Here is a 19,638-nt window from a genome sequence, read left to right on the forward strand (position 1 = left end):
GAGGCCCTGCGAGTCCACCGGAGAGGCAGCTCAGGAGGCCAGACTCAGAGACGGAAAGGACGCGGTGGTTGCCAGGAGCTGGGGCAGTGGGGAGCCAGCAGTGCTTAGTGGGTGCAGAATTTCAGTTTTACAGGATGGAAAGAGAGGCTGGGGTTGTGGCTCAGTGGCGGAGCGCTCGCCTGGCACATGCTCGATCCTCACTGGGTTCCATCCTCGGCACCACATAAAAAATAATCAACAAATAAAATACAGGTACTGTGTCCATCCACAACTAAGAAACAATATTAACAAAATAAATAAATAAAAAGAGTTCTGCTGGATGCAGGGCGCACGCCTGTCATCCCAGCAGCTCAGGAGGCTGAGGCAGGAGGATCTCGAGTTCAAAGCCAGCCTCAGCAACAGCGAGGCCCTGAGCAACTCAGTGAGACCCTGTCTCTAAATAAAATGCAAAATAGGGCTGGGGAGGTGACTCAGTGGTCAAGTGCCCCTGAGTTCAATCCCTGGTACCAAAAAAAAAGAGTTCTGGAGATGGATGACAGGGTGGTGGCCCAATATCATGAATTTATTTGATAACACAGAACTATATACTTTAAAATGGTTAAGATAAGGGCTGGGGCTGGGGCTCAGTGGAAAAGCGTTTGCCTAGGCACTGGGTTCCATCCTCAGCACCACATAAAAACAAATAATAAAATAAAGCTTAAACTATAAAGAAAAAAATAAAGTGGTTAAGACAGTGAACTTTATGTCATGGCTATTTTACCATGATAAAAGAATATAGCTAAAAAATAAAAAATAATAATATAACTGATTTTTAAAAAATCTAAAGGAAGTTCTGCCACATGCTATGACATGGACGGACTTTGAAGACGTTGGGCTAGGTGAAATAACCCAGCCACAAGATGACAAATGCTGTGTGATTCCACTTATGTGAGGAAAGGAGAGGAATTGAACTCAGAGAAAGAAAGAGAAATGGGGTTGTTAGAGGCAGAGGGGCTGAGAAATCAGGATTTATTCTTGGTTTTTTTGTTTTTTTTTTTTAATCCCAGTACCAGGGATTGAACCCAGGGACACTTAATCCCTGAGCCATGTCCCCAGTCCTTTTTATTTTGTTTACAGACAGGGTCTCACTAAGTTGCTTGGGCCTTTCTAAGTTGCTGAGGCTGGCCTCAAACTTACAATCCTCCTACCTCAGCCTCCTGAGCCGCTGGGATGACAGGTGCGCACCACCACCCCTGGCAGGAGTTATTCTTTAATGGGTATAAAGTTTCAATTGGGGAAGACAAAAAAGCTCTAGAAACGGATGGTGGTGATGGTTTATACTAATGCATCCATGCTTAACACCACGTCTTAAAATGGTCTGTTTTGTGTTATGCATACGCTACAGTTTGGATGTGGTCTGTCCCCACCAAAACTCATGGTGACATTTAATTGCCATTGTGATGGTGTCAGGGTTAAGAGGGACTGGTGCAGGTCTCAGAGGACTGTGTTAATTCTCATGGAATTGCGTGAGTTCGCAGGGTCACGGGCCTGCATTATGGCGTGTGCAGGATCAGGTTGTCATAAAGCGAGGCTGTCCCTCGCACTTCCTCCCTTTCTCGTGCACTCACCTGCCCTTCCACTTGCCACCATGACTTGACTTAGCACAAGGCCCCCACTGGTGCCAGGTGCGTAGACTTCCCAACCTCTAGAACCTTCTCTCCTTTATAAGTGACCTATTCTTGGGTATTCTGTTATAGCCACAGAAAACAGACTAAGACAGTATATTTTTCCACCATTTAACAAAAAATCAAGGTTCTCCTTCATGGAGCATTCTCCTATACCCATTATCCTATTGAATCCCGGCAGCAACATTTTGAGGTAAATTGTTTTCATTTTATAGATAAGAAAACCAAGGCAAGGAGGTGACAGAAGTTGCCAAAAGTCACCCAGGAAATGGTAGGACCAGCATTTGACCCAGGACCACTGACTGTAGGGCCTGCGGTCCCTGCCCCCTACCCACCACCTCCCCAGAGCTCTGGCCATGGAGGGATTGGCCCTCTTCTCTGGACACGTTCCACAACTCTGCTCAGATTCCCTGCCAGGGGACAGCAAACAGGATCCAGATGGTGGCTCCCCACTGACTGGGACAGGCCCTAACTTGAAACCCCTTTGCCAGAATTTCCAAATGTGTCCCAGACGTCTGCTCTGGAAGTGTCTGGTGCCCTCCTGCCAGGGCGCTGGGTGGAGAGGAGCAGCCACCCAGGTTACAGGCCTGGACGGTGACCACAGGCCAGAGGGGTTGGTAACGGCATCAGTTCATCTCCGCTGCACCCCCAGCTGTGCACCTGCGGGCCCTGAAAGGCCCAATGTCCTCAGACGGTGAGAGTCATCTTATTCCTACCTATGTTCATCTCCTGGGGCTACCACACCACAAACTGAGTGACTTAAACAACAGAAATTTGGAGAAGAGAGAATCTGCATCACGCCTCTCCTCTAGCTTCTGGCGGCCTGAGCGGTCCTTGGTGTGCACAAGGCCTTCCTCTCCCTGCATCTTTACTTCATGTTCCCTCCACGCAAGTCTGTCTCTGTGTCCAGATTCCCCTAAATTAAATAAGGAGGCACAGTTACACGGGTCTAGGGCCCGTCTTGTGACCTCATCTTAACTTGATCATCAGCAGAGACCCAATTTCCAAATAAGGTCAAATTCACGGGTCTGGGGGTGAGGACTTCGACATCTTTTGTGGGGGACACAATTCAAGCCATCACACTGTGATGCCGTTACTTTTCTTGGTGGCCAATAAAGCTAGTGGAGGTGGTTCTGAGGATCAGGGAGACCTTTGTGAACAGAAATGGTATTTCACATACTCTCTAAGCTTTTACAATTTTTTTTTTTTGGCATTTTAAATTTAGGTATGTTTTATTTAAGTTTAATGTTAATTCCATGCTGTGTTTCAGTAAGAACAATACAGATTCTGTATCTGTGGCTCCAGTCAGATATCCAGTAGTACAAATTAGCTTCAAGTTACACATACTGAACAAAAGAGGTTGAGTGAGCGAAGGAGGGTAGGGGAGGCAGAGGGGAAGGGAAGGAGAAGGAATAAAGAATTGAACACGCATGCAGGTTTCTCCATACCACCTTCAATGCTAACCTGCTTCAGAGGGAGAGTGAAAGTAGGCAAGAATGAGCAGCCACGGATTGTTGAACTGATATCAGCTTTTCAGCAATATTTCAGCAGAGTTTGAAGCACTTTATACAGCAAAACCATAACAAACCTCCCCCCAAACAACCTTTTAACCACCTCAAGCTAACACCCAATTAAGTTTAAACATTGGTGTAAAATTCAAACAATTAGGGGCTGGGGAGATGGCTCAGTTGGTAGAGTACTTGTCTTGCATGCCCAAGGCCCTGGGTTCGATCCCCAGCACTGCAAAAAAAAAAAAAAAAAAAAAAATTCAAACAATTAGAAAAAGGGAAAAAAAAATAATGATACCACATATACCTCTAAACATCACCTAGAAGTCTAAAGGCTTTCAAATGTAATTTCCATTTCTAATGGTGATCTTGCCACTTCTGGTGCAGAGACAATACAGTAATGCCGAAAAAGCCTCTACCAGTCCTGTTAGGGCCTTAAAGAACCTAAAGGCTGGGACCAGTAAATCCACAGAAATTCGCTCTTGCCTTTAAGAACTTTTGAAAACTGTTAAAAAAAAAAAAAAAAAAAAGGCAGGGAGGGGGAAAAAACAGGGCAGGAACCTAAATTCTGAGACCAAATGTAAAAGTCAGATTTGGTGATTCTCAGTGACAATGGGGAACTTCCAAGGGGTGGGACAGGGAGGAGTGGGGTAGTCAGAAGATGGTTTCTCTGGTTGGCTTTTATGGCTCACTGATTTTCATCTTCCACATCCTACAGTGCTTCTTCTTTTCTTTTTTTTTTTTAATTTTTAAGTTGTCAATGGATCTTTTATTTTATTTGTTTATTTCCATGCGGTGCTAAGGCTCGAACCCAGGGCCTCACCCATGCAAGGCAAGTGCTTTACCACTGAGCCAAAGCCCCAGCCCAGCCCGGCCCTTCTTTATTCTGCTCTTCACCGTCACCCTGCATGTCTGAAGTCCATAGTGTCAGGTTATCGCGTAACAACTGCATGATAAGCGTAGAGTCCTCATAACTTTCTTCACTCCGTGTATCCAGTTCTGCAATTGCATCATCAAAAGCTGCTTTGGGGGCTGGGGAGATAGCTCAGCTGGTAGAGTGGTTGCCTCGCAAGCGTAAGGACCTGAGTTCGATCCCCAGCACCGGAAAAAAACAAAAAACAAAACAAAAAAAATGCTGCTTTTGCCAACCTGCAGGCACGGTCAGGGGAATGAAGAATTTCACAGTAAATACGGAAAAATTGAGAGCAAGACCTAAACGAGTGGGGTGCGTTGGTGGAAGTTCTGTCCTTGGAATATCACTAGCAGCTTTATAAGCCACTAGGCTGTTCTCTGCAGCCTCCTTCCTGTCATTTCCTGTGGCGAATTCAGCCAGATACCTGAGGTAGTCCCCTTTCATTTTATAGTTATCTGCTGGAACAAGGTGTTTGTCCAGTACATGCAGAATGTCACAACAGATTAACTTTAACAATTTTTTTTTAATGGTACTGGGGATTGAACTCAGGGGCACAACCACTGAGCCACATCCCAGTCCTATTTTGTATTTATTTAGAGACAGGGTCTCACTGAGTTGCTGAGGCTGGCTTTGAACTCGCGATCCTCCTGCCTCAGCCTCCGGAGCCGCTGGGATGCCATGTGTGCCCTGCTCGTTTTACAAATTTATAAGCAAAGTCACCGCGTACTGAATGCTTGCTTCGTGCCAGGCACTCCCGCCACACACTCCCAAGCCTCAGCTGCAGGGTGGCTGTTACCATGACAGTCTTCAGGTGAGTCTTGTCTGTTCACCTGGGAGGAGGCCCTGGCCCAGTCTCATGGCTGATCATTCCCATCTGTGGGGTCCAAATTCTCCCCATTGCCTCCCACAGCCTCTTTAAGCAGCAATCCTGATTCCTGAATTTCCTCCCATCCCTGAACACACTCCCCACCCTTGGCGCCTTCCCTCAGTCCCAAACAACTCCAAGGAGGAGGAATGAGACTCAAATCTATTCAGTGGAGCTAAAGGCTCAGCTGCGCTAGGCGTGGTGGCGCACACCTGCAATCCCAGGGGCTCCGAGGCTGAGGCAGGAGGGTCGAGAGTTCAAAACCAGCCTCAGCAACTTAGCAAGGAAGCTGGGCATTCGGGCAGGAGAACAGGCGGTGGGGGAGAGTATTTCCACTTCCAAAACCTCTCTAGCCTCCGATGACTTCCTTCTACCCTGATTCATTCCCTAGGGCTGCTGTAACAAATTACCACAAACAGAGAGGCTTCAAAGAGCAGAGATTGCTCTCTCACGATTCTGGAGGCCAGAAATCTGAAATCTGGGTGAAACCTGCAGGGGAGGATCCTTCCTGGTCTCTTACAGTTTCTGGTGGTTCCAGGTGTCCTTGCTTTGTGGCCACATCATGCCAATCTCTGCCTCCATCTTCTTCATCTGCCCCTCTCCTCTGCCTGTCTGTCCTCTGTCAGTCAGTCAGTCTGTCTGTCTGGCTGGCTTTCTAGATACTAGAGATTAAATTCAGGAGCATTCTAACATGGAGCGACATGTCCAGTCCTTTTTTATTTTATTTTGAGACAGGGTCTCACTAAGTTGCCCAGGCTGGCCTCCAACTTGCAATCCTCCTGCCTCGGTCTCCCAGGTAACTGGGATTATGGACATGCGCTGTCACGTCCAGCTCTGCCATTGGATCTGGGGTACGCCCAGGTAATCCAAGATGGTTATGTCTGCAAAGACCCTTTTCTCAAGGTGACATTCACAGGTTCCAGGACATGAACCTGTCCTTTGGGAGGCCGCCATTCAGTTCAGCGCACCTCCCTAACCCCAACCACCGTCATCCGGGCTGGGACACTGCGACCGCGTTCTCTGCTCTCCAGACCTCCAGGCCCTACAGACAGAGGGTACCAGACCCACATCCCCCACTACTCAAAGTCTCATAGTGGCTCCTGGGGCCTCAGGAAGCAGCTCAGCCTGGCCCTGCTGTCCTCCTCCCTGGGCCTGCCCGTCCCACCACACTGACCTGGACTTGGCCCCTGCGGGGTCTCAGCTTCCTCTGGCCTCCAGGCCTCCCCCATGCTGTTCCCTCTGCCTGGCCCTCTTGCCTCGAGCTTCACCTGGAGGCCTTCTGCTACCTGCCAAGCCTCAGTGTGGAGGCCACTCAGCCTCCAGTGACAACCTGAACTGTTGGGCATCCCCTGGGGCTGTCACCATCGCTGGCTATCACAGCAGGGTATAACGGGGACTCGTGATAATGAGCTCTCAGGACGGGGCGCTCAGATCTCAGTGCCCACTTCCAAGTTGCTCACCACAGAACAGACGCTGCACTGTTGGTACTCGGGGGTGTTCTGGCCAGGGGACATGAAGGTCCAATGTGGCTGGGCCTTTTCCTCTACCTCCGCCCCTGCCCGTCCTCCTCCCTCAAAGTCTTGGGGAGCACTTTTTTCTCACCTTTAAGAATTTTAGGGGCTGGGGAGATAGCTCAGCTGGTAGGGTGCTTGCCTTGCAAGCACAAGGCCCTGAGTTCGATCCCCAGTACCGCAAAAAAAAAAAAAAAAAAAGAATTTTAAAGTTCTGTTTGAATGTATATGTCTTTTTAAAATATATTATTAACATCTTTATTAGGATACAACTCACATACTGTTCAAGCCACACATTTAAAGGATACACTTTAATAGTACACAATCAACTTTAGGACATTTTCAGCATCCCAAAAGAAACCGTTTAGCCAGCTTTTATGCTGCTGTGACTGAAAGACCTGAAAAGAACAATTTTAAAAGAGAAGTTTATTTGGGGCTCACAGTTTCAGAGGTCTCAGTACATAGACGGCGGACTCCATTGCTCTATGCCCAAGGTGTGGCAGAGCGGAAGTTTGTAGTAGTGGAAAGTGGCTCCGGACGTGGCCACCAGGAAGCACAGAGAGAGAGAGAGAGAGAGAGAGAGAGCTCCCCTCACCATGGACAAAATATAAACTCCAGGGTCATGCCCCCAGTGACCACCTCTGGCTACATCCTGCCTGCCTGCAGTTACAACCCAGTTAATCCCTAGCAGTGGATGAAGACACTGTTTAGGTTCAGAGTCTCATAACCCAATCGTTTCATCCCTAAACCTTCTTGCACTGTCTCACACGTAAGCTTTTGGGGGACACCTCGTATCTAAACTGTAAAAGAAACCCTCTACCCATTAGCAGTCACCTCCTATTCTCCTGACCTCTCCCACCCAATGGCAACCACCAATCTGTGTTTTATCTTCGTAGATTTGCCTATTCTGGATATTTCATATAAATGGAATCACATGTGGCCTTTTATGCATGGCTTCTTTGACTTACTATAGTTTTCAAAATATGTCCATATTTTGCATGTATCAGGACTTTGTTCCTTTTTATGACTGAATACTATTCCATTGCATGGATAGGTCCCATTGTCTATTCCATTCATCTGTTGATGGACATTTGGTTTGCTTCCATTCTTTTGACTATTATGAATAATACTTCTCTAACCATTCATTCACATGCAAGTTTTTGTGTGACCACATTTTCATTTTCTCTCAGGTGTATATAGCAGTGGTGAATGTATTTGGGGGAGGGGTACAGGGTGAATATATTTTTAAAGTTAAAAATAACTTACATTCTTTGGTGTGTGTGTGTGTGGTGCTGGGTATGGAACCCAAGGACTCCTGTATGCTAGGTAAGTGCTCTACCCGTGAGCTACATCCCTAGCCCCAAATAACTTACATTCTTTTTGGTGGGGGTGGGTACCAGGGATTGAACTCAGGGGCACTTGACCACTGAGCCACCTCCCCAGCCCTATTTTGTATTTTATTTAGAGACAGGTCTCACTGAGTTGCTCAGGGCCTTGCTTTTGCTGAGACTGACTTTGAACTGGAGATCCTCCTGCCTCAGCCTCCTGAACCACTGGGATTACAGGCGTGCACCACCACGCCTGCTATATTCTTAATTAATTATAGAAGTGATACATTAGAGATCACCAAAGTGACACACTGGAAATAAGAAAATGTTGACATGCCTGTAGTGTCACAGAGATATCTGTGTCCGACCCTGCAGATATTCCTTTGCACACGGAGTGGGACAGAGCAGCATGTATATGGAAACTGTGACAACTCATGCCCTGTGCAGAGGGCAGCCCTCTGATCCCCTGTGTGACTATCAAGAAACAGCCATCTCGGAAGCTAGGTACAGTGCCACACGCCTGTCATCCCAGCAGCTCGGGAGGCTGAGGCAGGAGGATGGCGAGTTCAAAGCCAGCCTCAGCAATAGCGAGGCGCTGAGCAACTCAGCGAGACCCTGTCTCTAAATAAAATACAAAATAGGGCTGGGGAGGTGACTCCGTGTCTAGTGCCCCTGAGTTCAATTTCTGGTACCAAAAAAAAAAAAAATTGCCACTCGATGCAGATTAGAAATAAAATCAGCTTTGACTTTGAAGAAGAAACAGCTAAGAGTTAAGAAAAGGAAGGAGGATCTTCAGCAGTGTGGAGTGGGGAAAGATATCCAAAGGGCTTGGTCCTCCTCTTTCATTGGCAAGAAAGAAAAAAAAAAAAAGAACAAAACCCTGAGAAATCATTATATTAAGGTGGAAGGATTACGGATGAGTCATTTTCTTTTTAAAAACTGTTTTAGTGATATTATATTGTTATTATAATGTTTTACCATTGAAAAGATTCTAAGAAGCCACTGAGGGATTACTGATGAGAAAGAGTGATTTTGTGGAACTCAGCAATTCTTAAGAAGAGATCAGCCAAAAGGGCTTTTTTACTCCTTTATAGTTTCTTCCAAGAAGAGGCTCCATAAGACAGAGGCTGAGCCGGCAGACGGCCGCAGACTCGAGTTAATCGTCTCATCTCTGAGGTTGAGGTTTGCTGAGGAGCTCAGAGGAAAAAGCAGGTAGGAAGAGGCAGAGGCAGCTTCTCTCTTTAAAATAATTGTGAAGGCACCTGAGATTCTGCTCAGCTTGGGGATGCACACCTGTCTCCCACCTACTGGGGAGACTGAGGCAGGAGGATCACTTGAGCTTGGGCAACATAGTGAGACCCCATCTCAAACACAAACAAGTACAAATCTGAAATGCTCCACCATTTATGATTAGTAAGAATTCCTGTAGCTCAATATTTGCTTTCTTAAACATCTTTCTGCATACTCATTCATAAGCAAACTATATGTTCAGTATTACAAAAACTATTTTTGAGGGGGTTACTGGGGATTGGATCTAGGGGCACTCTGCCACTGGGTGACATCCCCAGCCCTCTTTTAAAGTTTTATTTTGAGATAGGGTCTTGATAAGTTGTTAAGACTGGCCTCAAACTTGCAATCCTCCTGCCTCAGCCTCCAGTCTGCTTGGATTCCAGGCGAGTCCTGCCACATCCAGACAAAAATAATTTTCTTACACAGTGGTTGATAATTCTACGTTCAAGTGTTTTAAAAAGAGGTCCACTTATTCTAAAAAGTATCATTTAATGGACAAACACACTTGTCTACACATTCTGAAGGTGCCAGAATGCCTGACGTAGAATATGCAGCTTTCTGCTCCTTTGCAGACATCACTAGCTGATCCCAGCTCTTTTTCACCAATCTAACGAGTGTCTCTGAATCCCTTTCTAGTCTCAAAAGGCAGTTTCTAGAAGTGGATCAGAGCCAACCCACTGGGTAGGAAAGGAAAAAAAAGAATCATTTTGTTGCAAGACAAAGACGCCACCTCGTGGCAGAGATTCCTAATTGCAGGCACAGGACCATTTCCTGTACTGCTTTGCAAAGCCAGAGGAAAGAAAGGATGATAACTGAGAAAATGATTAGGCAGACAAGATCTGCCAAGAGAAGAGTTTTGCATTTCAGCTTGGGTTTTCCTTGCTTTAGTCCAAGAAACTAACAGAAGCACTTCAGGGAACAGTTGGTAGCAAAGGGCCTTTAGAAAGCCTCAGAATGTTCCCCAATATTCTTTTTGACAAGGGCTGATGCTCTCAGTTCCAGACTACTTCACTCTGCCCACGACGCAATTTTCACTTTGACTTCAACCTGGGTACTATTTCCTGAGCCGTATATGAGCAGGCTCTGGGCAAGATTTTCATGCCTTATTTAAACACTCCTCAAAGCAACCTACCTGGAGACAAGGGTTCTTATCCCCATCTTTCAGGTAAGAACATTAAGGCTCAGAGAGGGAAAGCAACTTGGCCAATGTCACACAGCGAGGAGAACACAGATGGAATTAAAATCTCCTTTTGGCCAAGTAGGACCTATGTTGGGACCCTCTCTGACAACAGGCCACCCTGGTGGAAGCAGGCCAGGTGTGCCCCTGGGAATGTCCCACCAGGGCTGGGCACAGCAGCTCAGATGGGCCAATGGGCCCTTGTCCAGCTGGAAATGGGCACCATGCAGGGTCTCAGAGTCGATTCTGGACTTGGACTTTCCTGACTACCTGCCTGAACCAGTTTGAATCCAGTTCTTCAACTACTGACTATGCAATGGCATATGGTCCTCCTGGACCTCCCTTTCCCTGGCAAAAGACCCCGTCAGGATGGCCATGATAATGCACGCAGCAGAGGGACACAGGCTAAGCCAGCAGGGTAGGAAGCGGGTGGGCGTTGGCCCCTCTCCTGCCCCCGCTCTTTCCTCCCCGCTCCACCCACCTCTGGTGCTGCTGTTAGGGCTCAGCCTCTCTCTCCTTCTCTTCCTTTCCCCTCCTCCTCCTTTTCTTCCCTCCCTGGGATCAGGGGAGACACAGTCAACTCCATGTGACTCCGACTTTCAGACGTGGGGCGGGTGGAAGAGCCTTGGCTCCCTGCTGGCCCAGTTCTTGGGGACAGACCCTTCCCTCCAGCCATGGCTCCCACCTCCCACCCGCCTCTGAACAGCCTCCACTCTGCAAGCAACCGGGAGCCCAGGGCCAGGCCCGCTGAGCGCAAGGGCCCAGGGTCCTTGCTGGGAGAGCCTCCCCTGAGGCCTGCCATGGCCTCCGCCCCATCTGGAGGGACAGCGCCTGAGTCAGTCCTGGCACTGCCCACGCCCTGCCCACCCTTCCTGTCCTCCCTGGAGGTGGAGATCTACCTAGACGCCTCATCCCAACACCCAGGGGCTGTCCCAGGCTGCTGGCGACCACAGCCAGGCTGCCATCTTACACATACACACTCTCTCTCTTTCTCTCTCAAACACAGAGGTTCATTCTTATGGCTCAGGGTGACCGTGCGATGCATACTTTTTGGTATTAACTTACACAATCTGTGCAAAAGGAGTCACAAAATGAGAAGCGCCCTCAGTCCTCCAGCTGGCCTTCCCGGAGGTAGGTGGCCACTGACTTCTTGTGAGTTCTTCCAGACCAAGCGAGCGCACGATTCCACCATCTGTTCCCGGAATTCCCTCACCAGGAGCACTGTCCTTGAAGCTCGGTGGCACCGGCTGCTTCAGCTTTTCTTCGCCTAACCCCCGACCTTGCGGGCTGAGGATGCAGCTCGGTGGAGGGTCTGCTGAGCACGCGCAGGCCCTGCGTTCCTCCTCCAGCACCCAACGCCCAAGCCAGACCCAACCTAACCTAAAAATGCTCTCGGAAAGCAGCTCCGCCTAACGCAGCGAGCATTTTTAAGAAGTAGGAGTAAGATCATGATCATCTAACGCCAGGAAGAAAACTCTAGAGAATCTACAGAGCCAGGACCGGCTGCGGGCCGTCGCATCGAGCGTGCGGAGCTCACCACAGCCGCGCAGGGGTGGGTCTTCGCCAGTGTCACCAGGATCGTCCCGGTAAGTGCTGCGCTGCCGCCACTGGGTGGCGGGGACTTTTCAGCTCCATTTGCATCTTACAGGACCTTCGTGGTACCTGCAGTCCGGTGGCGACAGAGGTGGTGTTAGGTGGTGCGTTATGGTTTGGAGGTGGGGCGTCTCCAAAGCTCACGTGCGAGACGGTGCAAGAGGGTTCGGAGGAGAGGCGCTGGGGTCCTGAGAGGCTCGACCCAACAGCGAGTTAATCCACCTGGATGGATTGGCTCGGTGGCCACGTGGACAGGTAGGCTGTGGCTGGAGGAGGTGGGTCACCGTGGGCGGCCTTGGGGACACGTATTGGGTACCTGATGAGCAGAGATCGCCCACTGCTCCTGGGGTCACATCCTGAGCGGCTGTCCTCCACCTTGGCCTCCGCCAAGAAGTCCCTCCTCACTCAGGCCCAGAGCACCACGCCCGCTGCCTGTGGACTGAGACCCTGAAACCGTGAGCCCCAGATAAGCTTTTCCTCCTCTAAAACTGTTCTTGTCGGGTCTGTTGGTCACACTGGCCAAAAAGCAGGTTGAAACATGGCGGGGGGCTGCGTGTATGAGGATAGTCACGCACCGCAAAACTCACCCTTTCCGTGCGCACGAGTCAACTCAGGATAGTCAGGGGGTGCGACTATCACCAGGATCGCAGAACATTTTCATCACCCTAAAAAGAACCCACCTGAAGTCACCGCTCACCCACTACCCCAGCCCCCGGCAACCGCCCCGCATCTGTTTTCTGTCTGCATTTGCTCATTCTGAACATTTCACGTAAGTTTTCTGTGACCGGATTCACGCAGCATAGTGTTTTCAAGACTCATCCGTCCTGTGCCACTTATTGGTTCTCAGTACTTGTTCCTTTTGTGTGTGTGTGGTCCTGGGGATTGAACCCAGGGGTACTTTACCACTGATCTACATTTCCGGCCCTTTTAATTTTTTTTCTTTGAGACAATCTCACTAAGTTGCAGAGGCTGGCCTCAGACTTCGATCCTCCTGTCTCAGCCTCCAAAGTCGTTGGGATTACAGGCATGAACCATTTCATCCAGCCACTTGTTCCTTTCTATGGCTGGCTGTTCTGTGTATGCATATACTACATGTTGTTTGTCACATCATTATTTTTAACAGTGATATGGTAGTCCACTGATTGATGTAATTGCCCAGGCATTTTGATAGGCAGCTAGGTTGTTTCTAGTCTTTTGCTGCTACAAATAGTGCTGGAGTTCATTTTCTTGTGTCCTCTGTAAATAAACCTGTGAGAAACTTTCTGGATGTGAAATTACTAGATTAAGGGGGGGTGTACATTTTACATTTTGTTACTTATTGCTAACTAATCTCCAAAGAGAACCCAGGTGGAAGTGACATTTTCCCACACCTGTACCAAAAATGTTAAGTCCCTACCACCAGTTTTGCAAGGTGCTGTCTCATGATTTTCATCTTCATTGCTTTTCTTCTGGGTGAAGTTGACTGCCTTTTCATTCTGAGCTAGTTGTCTGTTCACAATTTCTGTCCATCTATCAGACGAGATTGGGCGCATTCAGGGTGATATGGCTGTAGGCCTGTCCATTTATCTATTGGGTCATTGATCGGATACTATTGATTTGTAAGAGCTCTTTACATATGGAGGAAGTTAGCTTTTTTATCTGATCCATATGTTGCAAATTTCCCCACAGATTAGAATTTCTTTCTGTGCAGAAATTTTATAGACCCCAAAATGTCTTGTATGGATTCTGGATCTATATTTTTCCCAGAACTCTTAGAAAGATTATGAAAAGGACGTGGTATCTGGGTCTATTTATGCTCCCTCAGGGGAAGCAGATAAATCAACAGATCGCTCCGGCACAGAACGCTGTGACTGGAGAGGCCCCATGCACACACAACCCATCCTTGGGGATGGGGGACACTTTCCTAGAGGGAGGGGGAGAGGTCTGAGCTGAGACTGAAGGGGGAGTGGGTATCGGTAAACAGAAGGACAGGAAAGCCCTGCGGTCAGCTGGAGAGCATGGGGACAGGCAGTCCTCAACCTGAGGGAGACGAGACTGCAAAGGTGGCCTCACAGGGCTCCATTTGCCTCTGGGAGGCCTTGCCACACTGGAAGGGTGAGCCGCGAGGTGAGCAGGGCACCTCCCACAAGGGCACACAGAGACAGACAGCGCCGCAGAGCTGGGCAGGAGCGGGAGGCAGGGGCACCTTGAGTCCAGGGAGGAGCCCCCGGACAGCTGTGTATCCACTGAAGAGCAAGTCTTGGGCTAGGAGCCCATTTCTCCTGGGCCCAGTGACTGTCTGCTGACCGGGGCTGCCCAAGCGTGATTTATGCCAGCTCCAAGCAGCCCAGAGCCCAGCGAGCAGCCAGTGTCAGGAAGAGAAGGGGAGGGGAGGACAGGCTCCCGCCTTAGGGGGCATGGGTGGGCATCTGAAAGGCTGGAGCCTGTATGGAGCCTGGAAGGTGCTTGGCTGGCACCCTGGTCCTGCCCTTCTTCCTGGTTCCCAGGGGAGCAAGAAATCAACAACTGGGGTCCTCTTCCCAAAGTACCCCTTTTCTGTGTCTGTCTCTTTTTCTGTCTCGTGTCTTCCCATCTTCCTTCCAGATCCATCTAATCTCAGGAACTCACGACCACCGATCCAGATGCATCAAGTAGGGAATGGCCTTCAATTCATAGAGGCTGGGACCCTACAGACCATGTTTCTAGGCCCCCTGGTCACCAGACATCCCCCTTATCAGCCTGAAAGTATAGTACCAGCAGTTTAGGGTTTCAAGGAGGAGGAATCTCTATTATCACCCACTCCTCCCAACAGTAAACACCACCCAACATATCAGTCATCCACACTTTAGTATGAATGAACCTACTCCCTAGCTAGACGCATGCTGCATGAGACCTCACTAGTCCATTTTTGCAGGAGAGGTGTGGAAAGAGAAGCAGGGTAAAGGACCCCAGAGAAGCCTGCTAGTGCAGGGGTGCCAGGGGAAGGATTTCGTAGAAGGTACTCAAGGAAGGGAAGTGGAAACAGACAGTGTTAAGAGGACCTCTGATTTCTCCTTCCTTCAGAGACAGGCAACAAAGCATCGTCACATTAAAGTCCCCACGTCCTCCTAGCATTTTCCAGATGGGAAAACTGAGGCCCAGAGAGAAAGGACTCTCTAGAGGACACAAACATCATCCAGGGTCACCTAACTGCACACACAGTCACCCTGTCCTGCCACACTGGCTTGCGCCTGGCCCCGTTGCTTTGGAGTCCCCCGCCCTGCCACCCCAAAGACTCTCAACTGTCACCCCCAGGATTCCTGAGGAGGGCGGGAGGGCCCTCCCAGAGCCCTAATTTATGATTTTCCCGACAGCTTCCTTCCTCCCTCTCCTTCCAGCCCCAGTCCCAGCGCTGAGGAAGGAATGAGCTGGGTGAGGGGGGCAGATCCGCGGAGCATAAATAACTAACGCTGCCCGGCAGCTGCCCGCTCCTGGGTCTCCCGGCGGCGCTGCCCCAGCGGGGTGTCTCCTGCGGAGGGGCCGCAGGGCCAGCCCCCGATCAAAGGCGCGGAGAGCAGCCTTTGTTCCCTAACCTGGAAGCAGCGAGCTGGGGAGGCCCTGCCCTCGGGTCTGCCTTTGTCTGGGGCCTTTGAAGGCTGCTTCCAGGGCGTCCAGGGCTGCCCCTGCCACAGGCCTGGGCCCCCGGGCTGCTGCTAGGGGCTCTGGGCAGCGCTCGGCCCCCTTGGTTGCTTCCCACTCTAGACGGTGGGTGCAGATCTGATGGGACCGTGGGCACAGGAGCCGGCGCGTGACCAGTCTGGGCCGTCCAGGGCACCTCCACCCGGGAGGCTGTCCTGTGGGACATGGCGGGAGGAGAGGGGACCAGAGGGAGTCACTGGGAGGGAGGCTGTGGCCCAGCTTTGTTTGTTAGGGGGAGAGAAGCATTTCCTGTTTGGACTAGGCCAGGGTGGAGGGGTCAGCGAATCTGTACCAGAAACCTGTTTCCCAGACCCCACGGCCTGCTGAGGGCACATGTGTGCGTCCCTGTGTGGACACCAGTGTGCCGGTCCAGGTCCGTGCCCGTGTCCTTGTGTTCTCTCCGGCCTCTTCAGCCCCCAGATGGAAGCCCACATCGGAGCCAAGTTCTCTCATGCCCCAAAGAAGCCCCCCAGTGGGGCTCAGCCAGAGGGTGGCAGTGATGCCTAGTGGGTAGCGCCCCTCGAGAGAGCCCCTTGACCCCTGAACTCCACACCTGGGGACATTCAGGCAGCCACCCCTGTGGCAGAGAGGAGTATAAAGACAATGCAAGCAAAATGCTTAGCACAGCGATCCGAGCGGAAGCTGTTGCTGCTACTGGCCACTGAGGTTCGGTCTTGGCAGTAGAGGGGGCCGGGCCCCCAGCGGGGAGGCCTCGCCTGCAGGGACAGGCTCTGAGACCTCAGGCCAACCAACCCCTCTCCTCCCTGGCTCAGCAACACCGAAACCTCAAATGACCAAAACCCAGGCCCCCGCGGCATTTCCTGCCTTTCCCCTCAGCCGGCGAGGAGACAGGACCAGAAAGCAGGCTGCCGCCTACCAGGAGAGCGAGCCCTTCTCAAAGGGGGCTTCGGCTGTGTCCTGGACCACTACAGCAAGACCAGAAGCTTTTACACTTTCCCAGGAGTGTGGACTGTGGAGACAGAAGGATCCCCAAAAGACCCTGTGGGATTGGATGTGTTGGCGCATGCCTGCAATCCCGGAGACTGGAGAGGCTGAAGCAGGAGGATGACAAGTTAGAGGCTAGCCTCAGCAACTTAGCAAGACCCTGTATCAAAATAAAAAATAAATAAAAGGGCTGGGGTGTAGCACAGTGGTAGAGCACCCTTGGGATTAATCCACAGTACCACAAAGGAGAAAAAAAGAAAAGAAAACTCTATGGAATAGTCTTGTTTTTTTCAGTAAAGGAAATGAGGATCAGAGAGGGGAAGTGACTTATCTCAGGTCATACAGTTCTAGGGGTTGCTTTGGAATTGATACTGAGGACTATGGGGCACCAAGCCTGTGTGGTGGTAAACCCCAGTGGCATTGAGCCCGGGGTCTGGTTTGGTTCTAAGTAAATATCCTGGACAGGGGTTCCACCTTAGCAAGGGTAGGTCCCTCTTTGCTGTTGAAATGTTGACAAGTGCTTTCACAAAGAGGGCCACTCACAAAGAAAGGGATCTTCTGCAGAAGCCGGAAGCTCCCACACATTTGGTGGCTTTGGTTGCGGGACGCCATTAACCACAGGAGCATCTCAGCCTTTTGTTAACTGCCTCCTCGGGTTGTGGTACCCAACTGGAGTCTCAGATGCCTCTCAGACCCTCCAAGGCACCCCAGGACAGAAGCCACTGCCTATGACCTCCCCCTTCTCAGCAGCTGCATGGTCTTCAGAGTGTCCCTTGGGGTGATGGACTTTGCTGTGGACCACTGGACTGGGGTCTTAAGTAGGCCTAGGCCCTCTTGGGACATGACCTTTCAAGAGTGACATGTGAAGCAGGGATGGGGTAAAGTTGCTGATCTAGCCGTGTCAGAACCAAGGGCTCACCAAAGAGGCACGGGACTGCAGCACCTCAGGATCAGTGAGACGGCACACAGCAGGTGCCCAGAACGGCAAAGTTGGCATGGGGGGAAGCTACTGGGAGTGAGGAGCCCTGGGGAGGCCATGTGAGGCAGGGGACATCTCCAGCCTGCCCATACCCCTGTAAGAAACATCTACCTATCCTCCTTAAAAAGAGAAACTGAGGCTCAGAGGTGGGCAAGACTTGCCCACACTAACCTGGGCACAATTGGCAGAGCAGGGTTGAATGCAATTTTTTTTTCTTTGTGGTACTGGGGATTGAACCCGGGCTTCCCATGCACCAGGCAGATGCTCTACCCTCGAGCTACACCCTCACTCCCAGTCTGCCTGCCTGCCTGCCTGCCTTTTTCTTGCTTTGGTCAGGGTCCTGCTAGGCTGCCCAGGTTGACCTTGAACTTGCAGTGCTCCTGCCTCAGCCTCCCGAGTCGCTGGGATTACAGGGATACATCCCTGCTCCACTCCCTGTGAACCCAGCTCCTATTACTGCCCCCCACCCCAAGTTCAGGGACTCGGCTGCCTCATGAGGGTAATGACCGCCACCCAGACTCAGGTCCAGAACCTGGTGCTCCCACCAGTGAGTCCAGGAAGGACAGCCCCCAGGAATCAGAGTGGGACTGAGAGATCCTTCCAGCACAGAGTTTGGACCTGGACAAGCAACAGCAAGAACAGCATACAGCTGAGGGCAGCGAGGAGTTCACCCGTGCGAGACTGCCTTGCACAAGCCAATTCAGACAGGTGGTGGGGCGGGCAGTAGGGATTGTCCCGGGAGGCTGGGGGTGCTGGGTCTCCTGGTGATCAGAGCTCTAGCCCTGCCCCCCAGATCACACACACACACCGAGACGTGCACACAAACATTCAAACACGTCGACCCCACACGTGCACAAACATACGTCATGCATGCACGCACCCACAAACTTGCATACACCTTTGTTGGACACAGCTCTCCTCCCAAAAGCCCAACATGTCCCCAGATGCAAAAAGCACGCTCTAAGAGAATCCTAACTTCGTTACAGATAGCAAAACCCAGATCCAAGTGCTGTCTGGGCTCTTGCTGAACAGTGATTGAGAGCTGCTACACCTTCCCAAGTCAGGAGATTTGGGTTCAAGTCATAATTCAGCCAACCACTGCCAGGGTGTGTTAGGTAGATGACGTCTCTCCGTGACTCGGTTTCCCCATCTGTAAAGTGGGAATAAGAGTGGGCACGGGACCTATGGGGTCAACCAAGGGTGATTAGGAGTGTCTGCACCTCAGTTTTCTCATCTGTAAAATGGGGACAATTGTACCCACCTCGCACAGCGTGATTTGAAGATTCAACGGAATTTGCCTGATAAGATAAGAACGGAGGTGAGGTGCCCACGCAATGGTACAGGCTGCTTAGGAAGCCGTTGAGGGACGGATGGACGCGTCACCAGTGTCTCGGGCTCAGGCACGGTGGGTTCGGGGGCCGGCTCTGTCTGGGACGGTGGCCGGGTCCCAGCTTCCCAATTTCCAACCCGAGGGCGCCCCGCCCCCAAAGGGCCGCGCGGTGCCAGGCGCCCTGCGCGGGGTTCAGGTGGGCACCGGCGGGCCTCCTGGAGGCGGCGCCGGCCCCCAGGGCTCCTTCCGGGTTGGCGACGAGGGCGGCGCCGGGGGCGGGGGGCCGCGCCGAGGGGCGGGCGAGGCCGGGAGCGCGCGCCGCCCTCGCGCCGCGCTGGGAGCCGATCGGCGCGTCCGGGGCGCAGGCTGGGGGCGGCGAGGAGCGCGCGCTGAGGGCGCCGGGCGGGCGCAGCATGGGCGGCCCGCGGGCCTGGGCGCTGCTCTGCCTCGGGCTCCTGCTCCCCGGAGGCGGCGCCGCGTGGAGCGTCGGAGGCGCCCCGTTTTCTGGACGCAGGTAAGGGCTCCCCCCTCCGCGCACTGCCAGCCCGGCTTGGGGGCCGGGAGTGCGGGCACACCCCCGTTTCCGTGCAATCCCGGCATCGGAAGGCCACCCGGTTCCCCACCTCAGTACCAGCCCGGGACAGTGGGGCAGGGACCCCGGCCGCCCCGCTATCTGAGCTATCTGGCCGAGGCTCTCGGGAGTGCGGTGTCTCCTACCCAAGTGTCAGGAGCCCGCAGCGTCCCCACGCACTCCCTTTCAGCCCAAGAGCCCGACGGGAGCGGTGAAGGGAGCAGGGATGGCGAAGAGGCCCCCCAGGACTTCTGTCGCCCTGGCCCCCCCTGCACATGGGAGAGGACCAGGACACCCCCCCTTGGCT

At 51.7% G+C, this 19,638-nt stretch overlaps 1 protein-coding gene and 1 pseudogene across 7 annotated transcripts in view; one reads left to right on the forward strand and one right to left on the reverse strand.

Moving 5' to 3' along the window:
- Positions 1-3,860: 3,860 nt before the first annotated feature.
- Positions 3,861-19,175, reverse strand: LOC124991511 (14-3-3 protein epsilon-like; annotated as a pseudogene).
- The window catches only part of Emid1 (EMI domain containing 1), a 43,812-nt gene continuing 43,262 nt past the window's right edge, over positions 19,089-19,638 (forward strand). For all 7 annotated transcript variants that reach the window (XR_007109875.1, XR_007109876.1, XM_047561861.1 and 4 more), the window contains exon 1: positions 19,089-19,274. Coding sequence is in view for 5 of the 7 variants with exons in the window: in XM_047561861.1 (XP_047417817.1) it covers positions 19,174-19,274 (101 nt within the window). In the remaining 2 variants the exon portion in view is untranslated. The remainder of the gene's footprint in view (positions 19,275-19,638) is intronic.

The sequence above is a fragment of the Sciurus carolinensis genome, chromosome 8 (assembly GCF_902686445.1).
Source record: "Sciurus carolinensis chromosome 8, mSciCar1.2, whole genome shotgun sequence".
Taxonomy (NCBI): domain Eukaryota; kingdom Metazoa; phylum Chordata; class Mammalia; order Rodentia; family Sciuridae; genus Sciurus; species Sciurus carolinensis.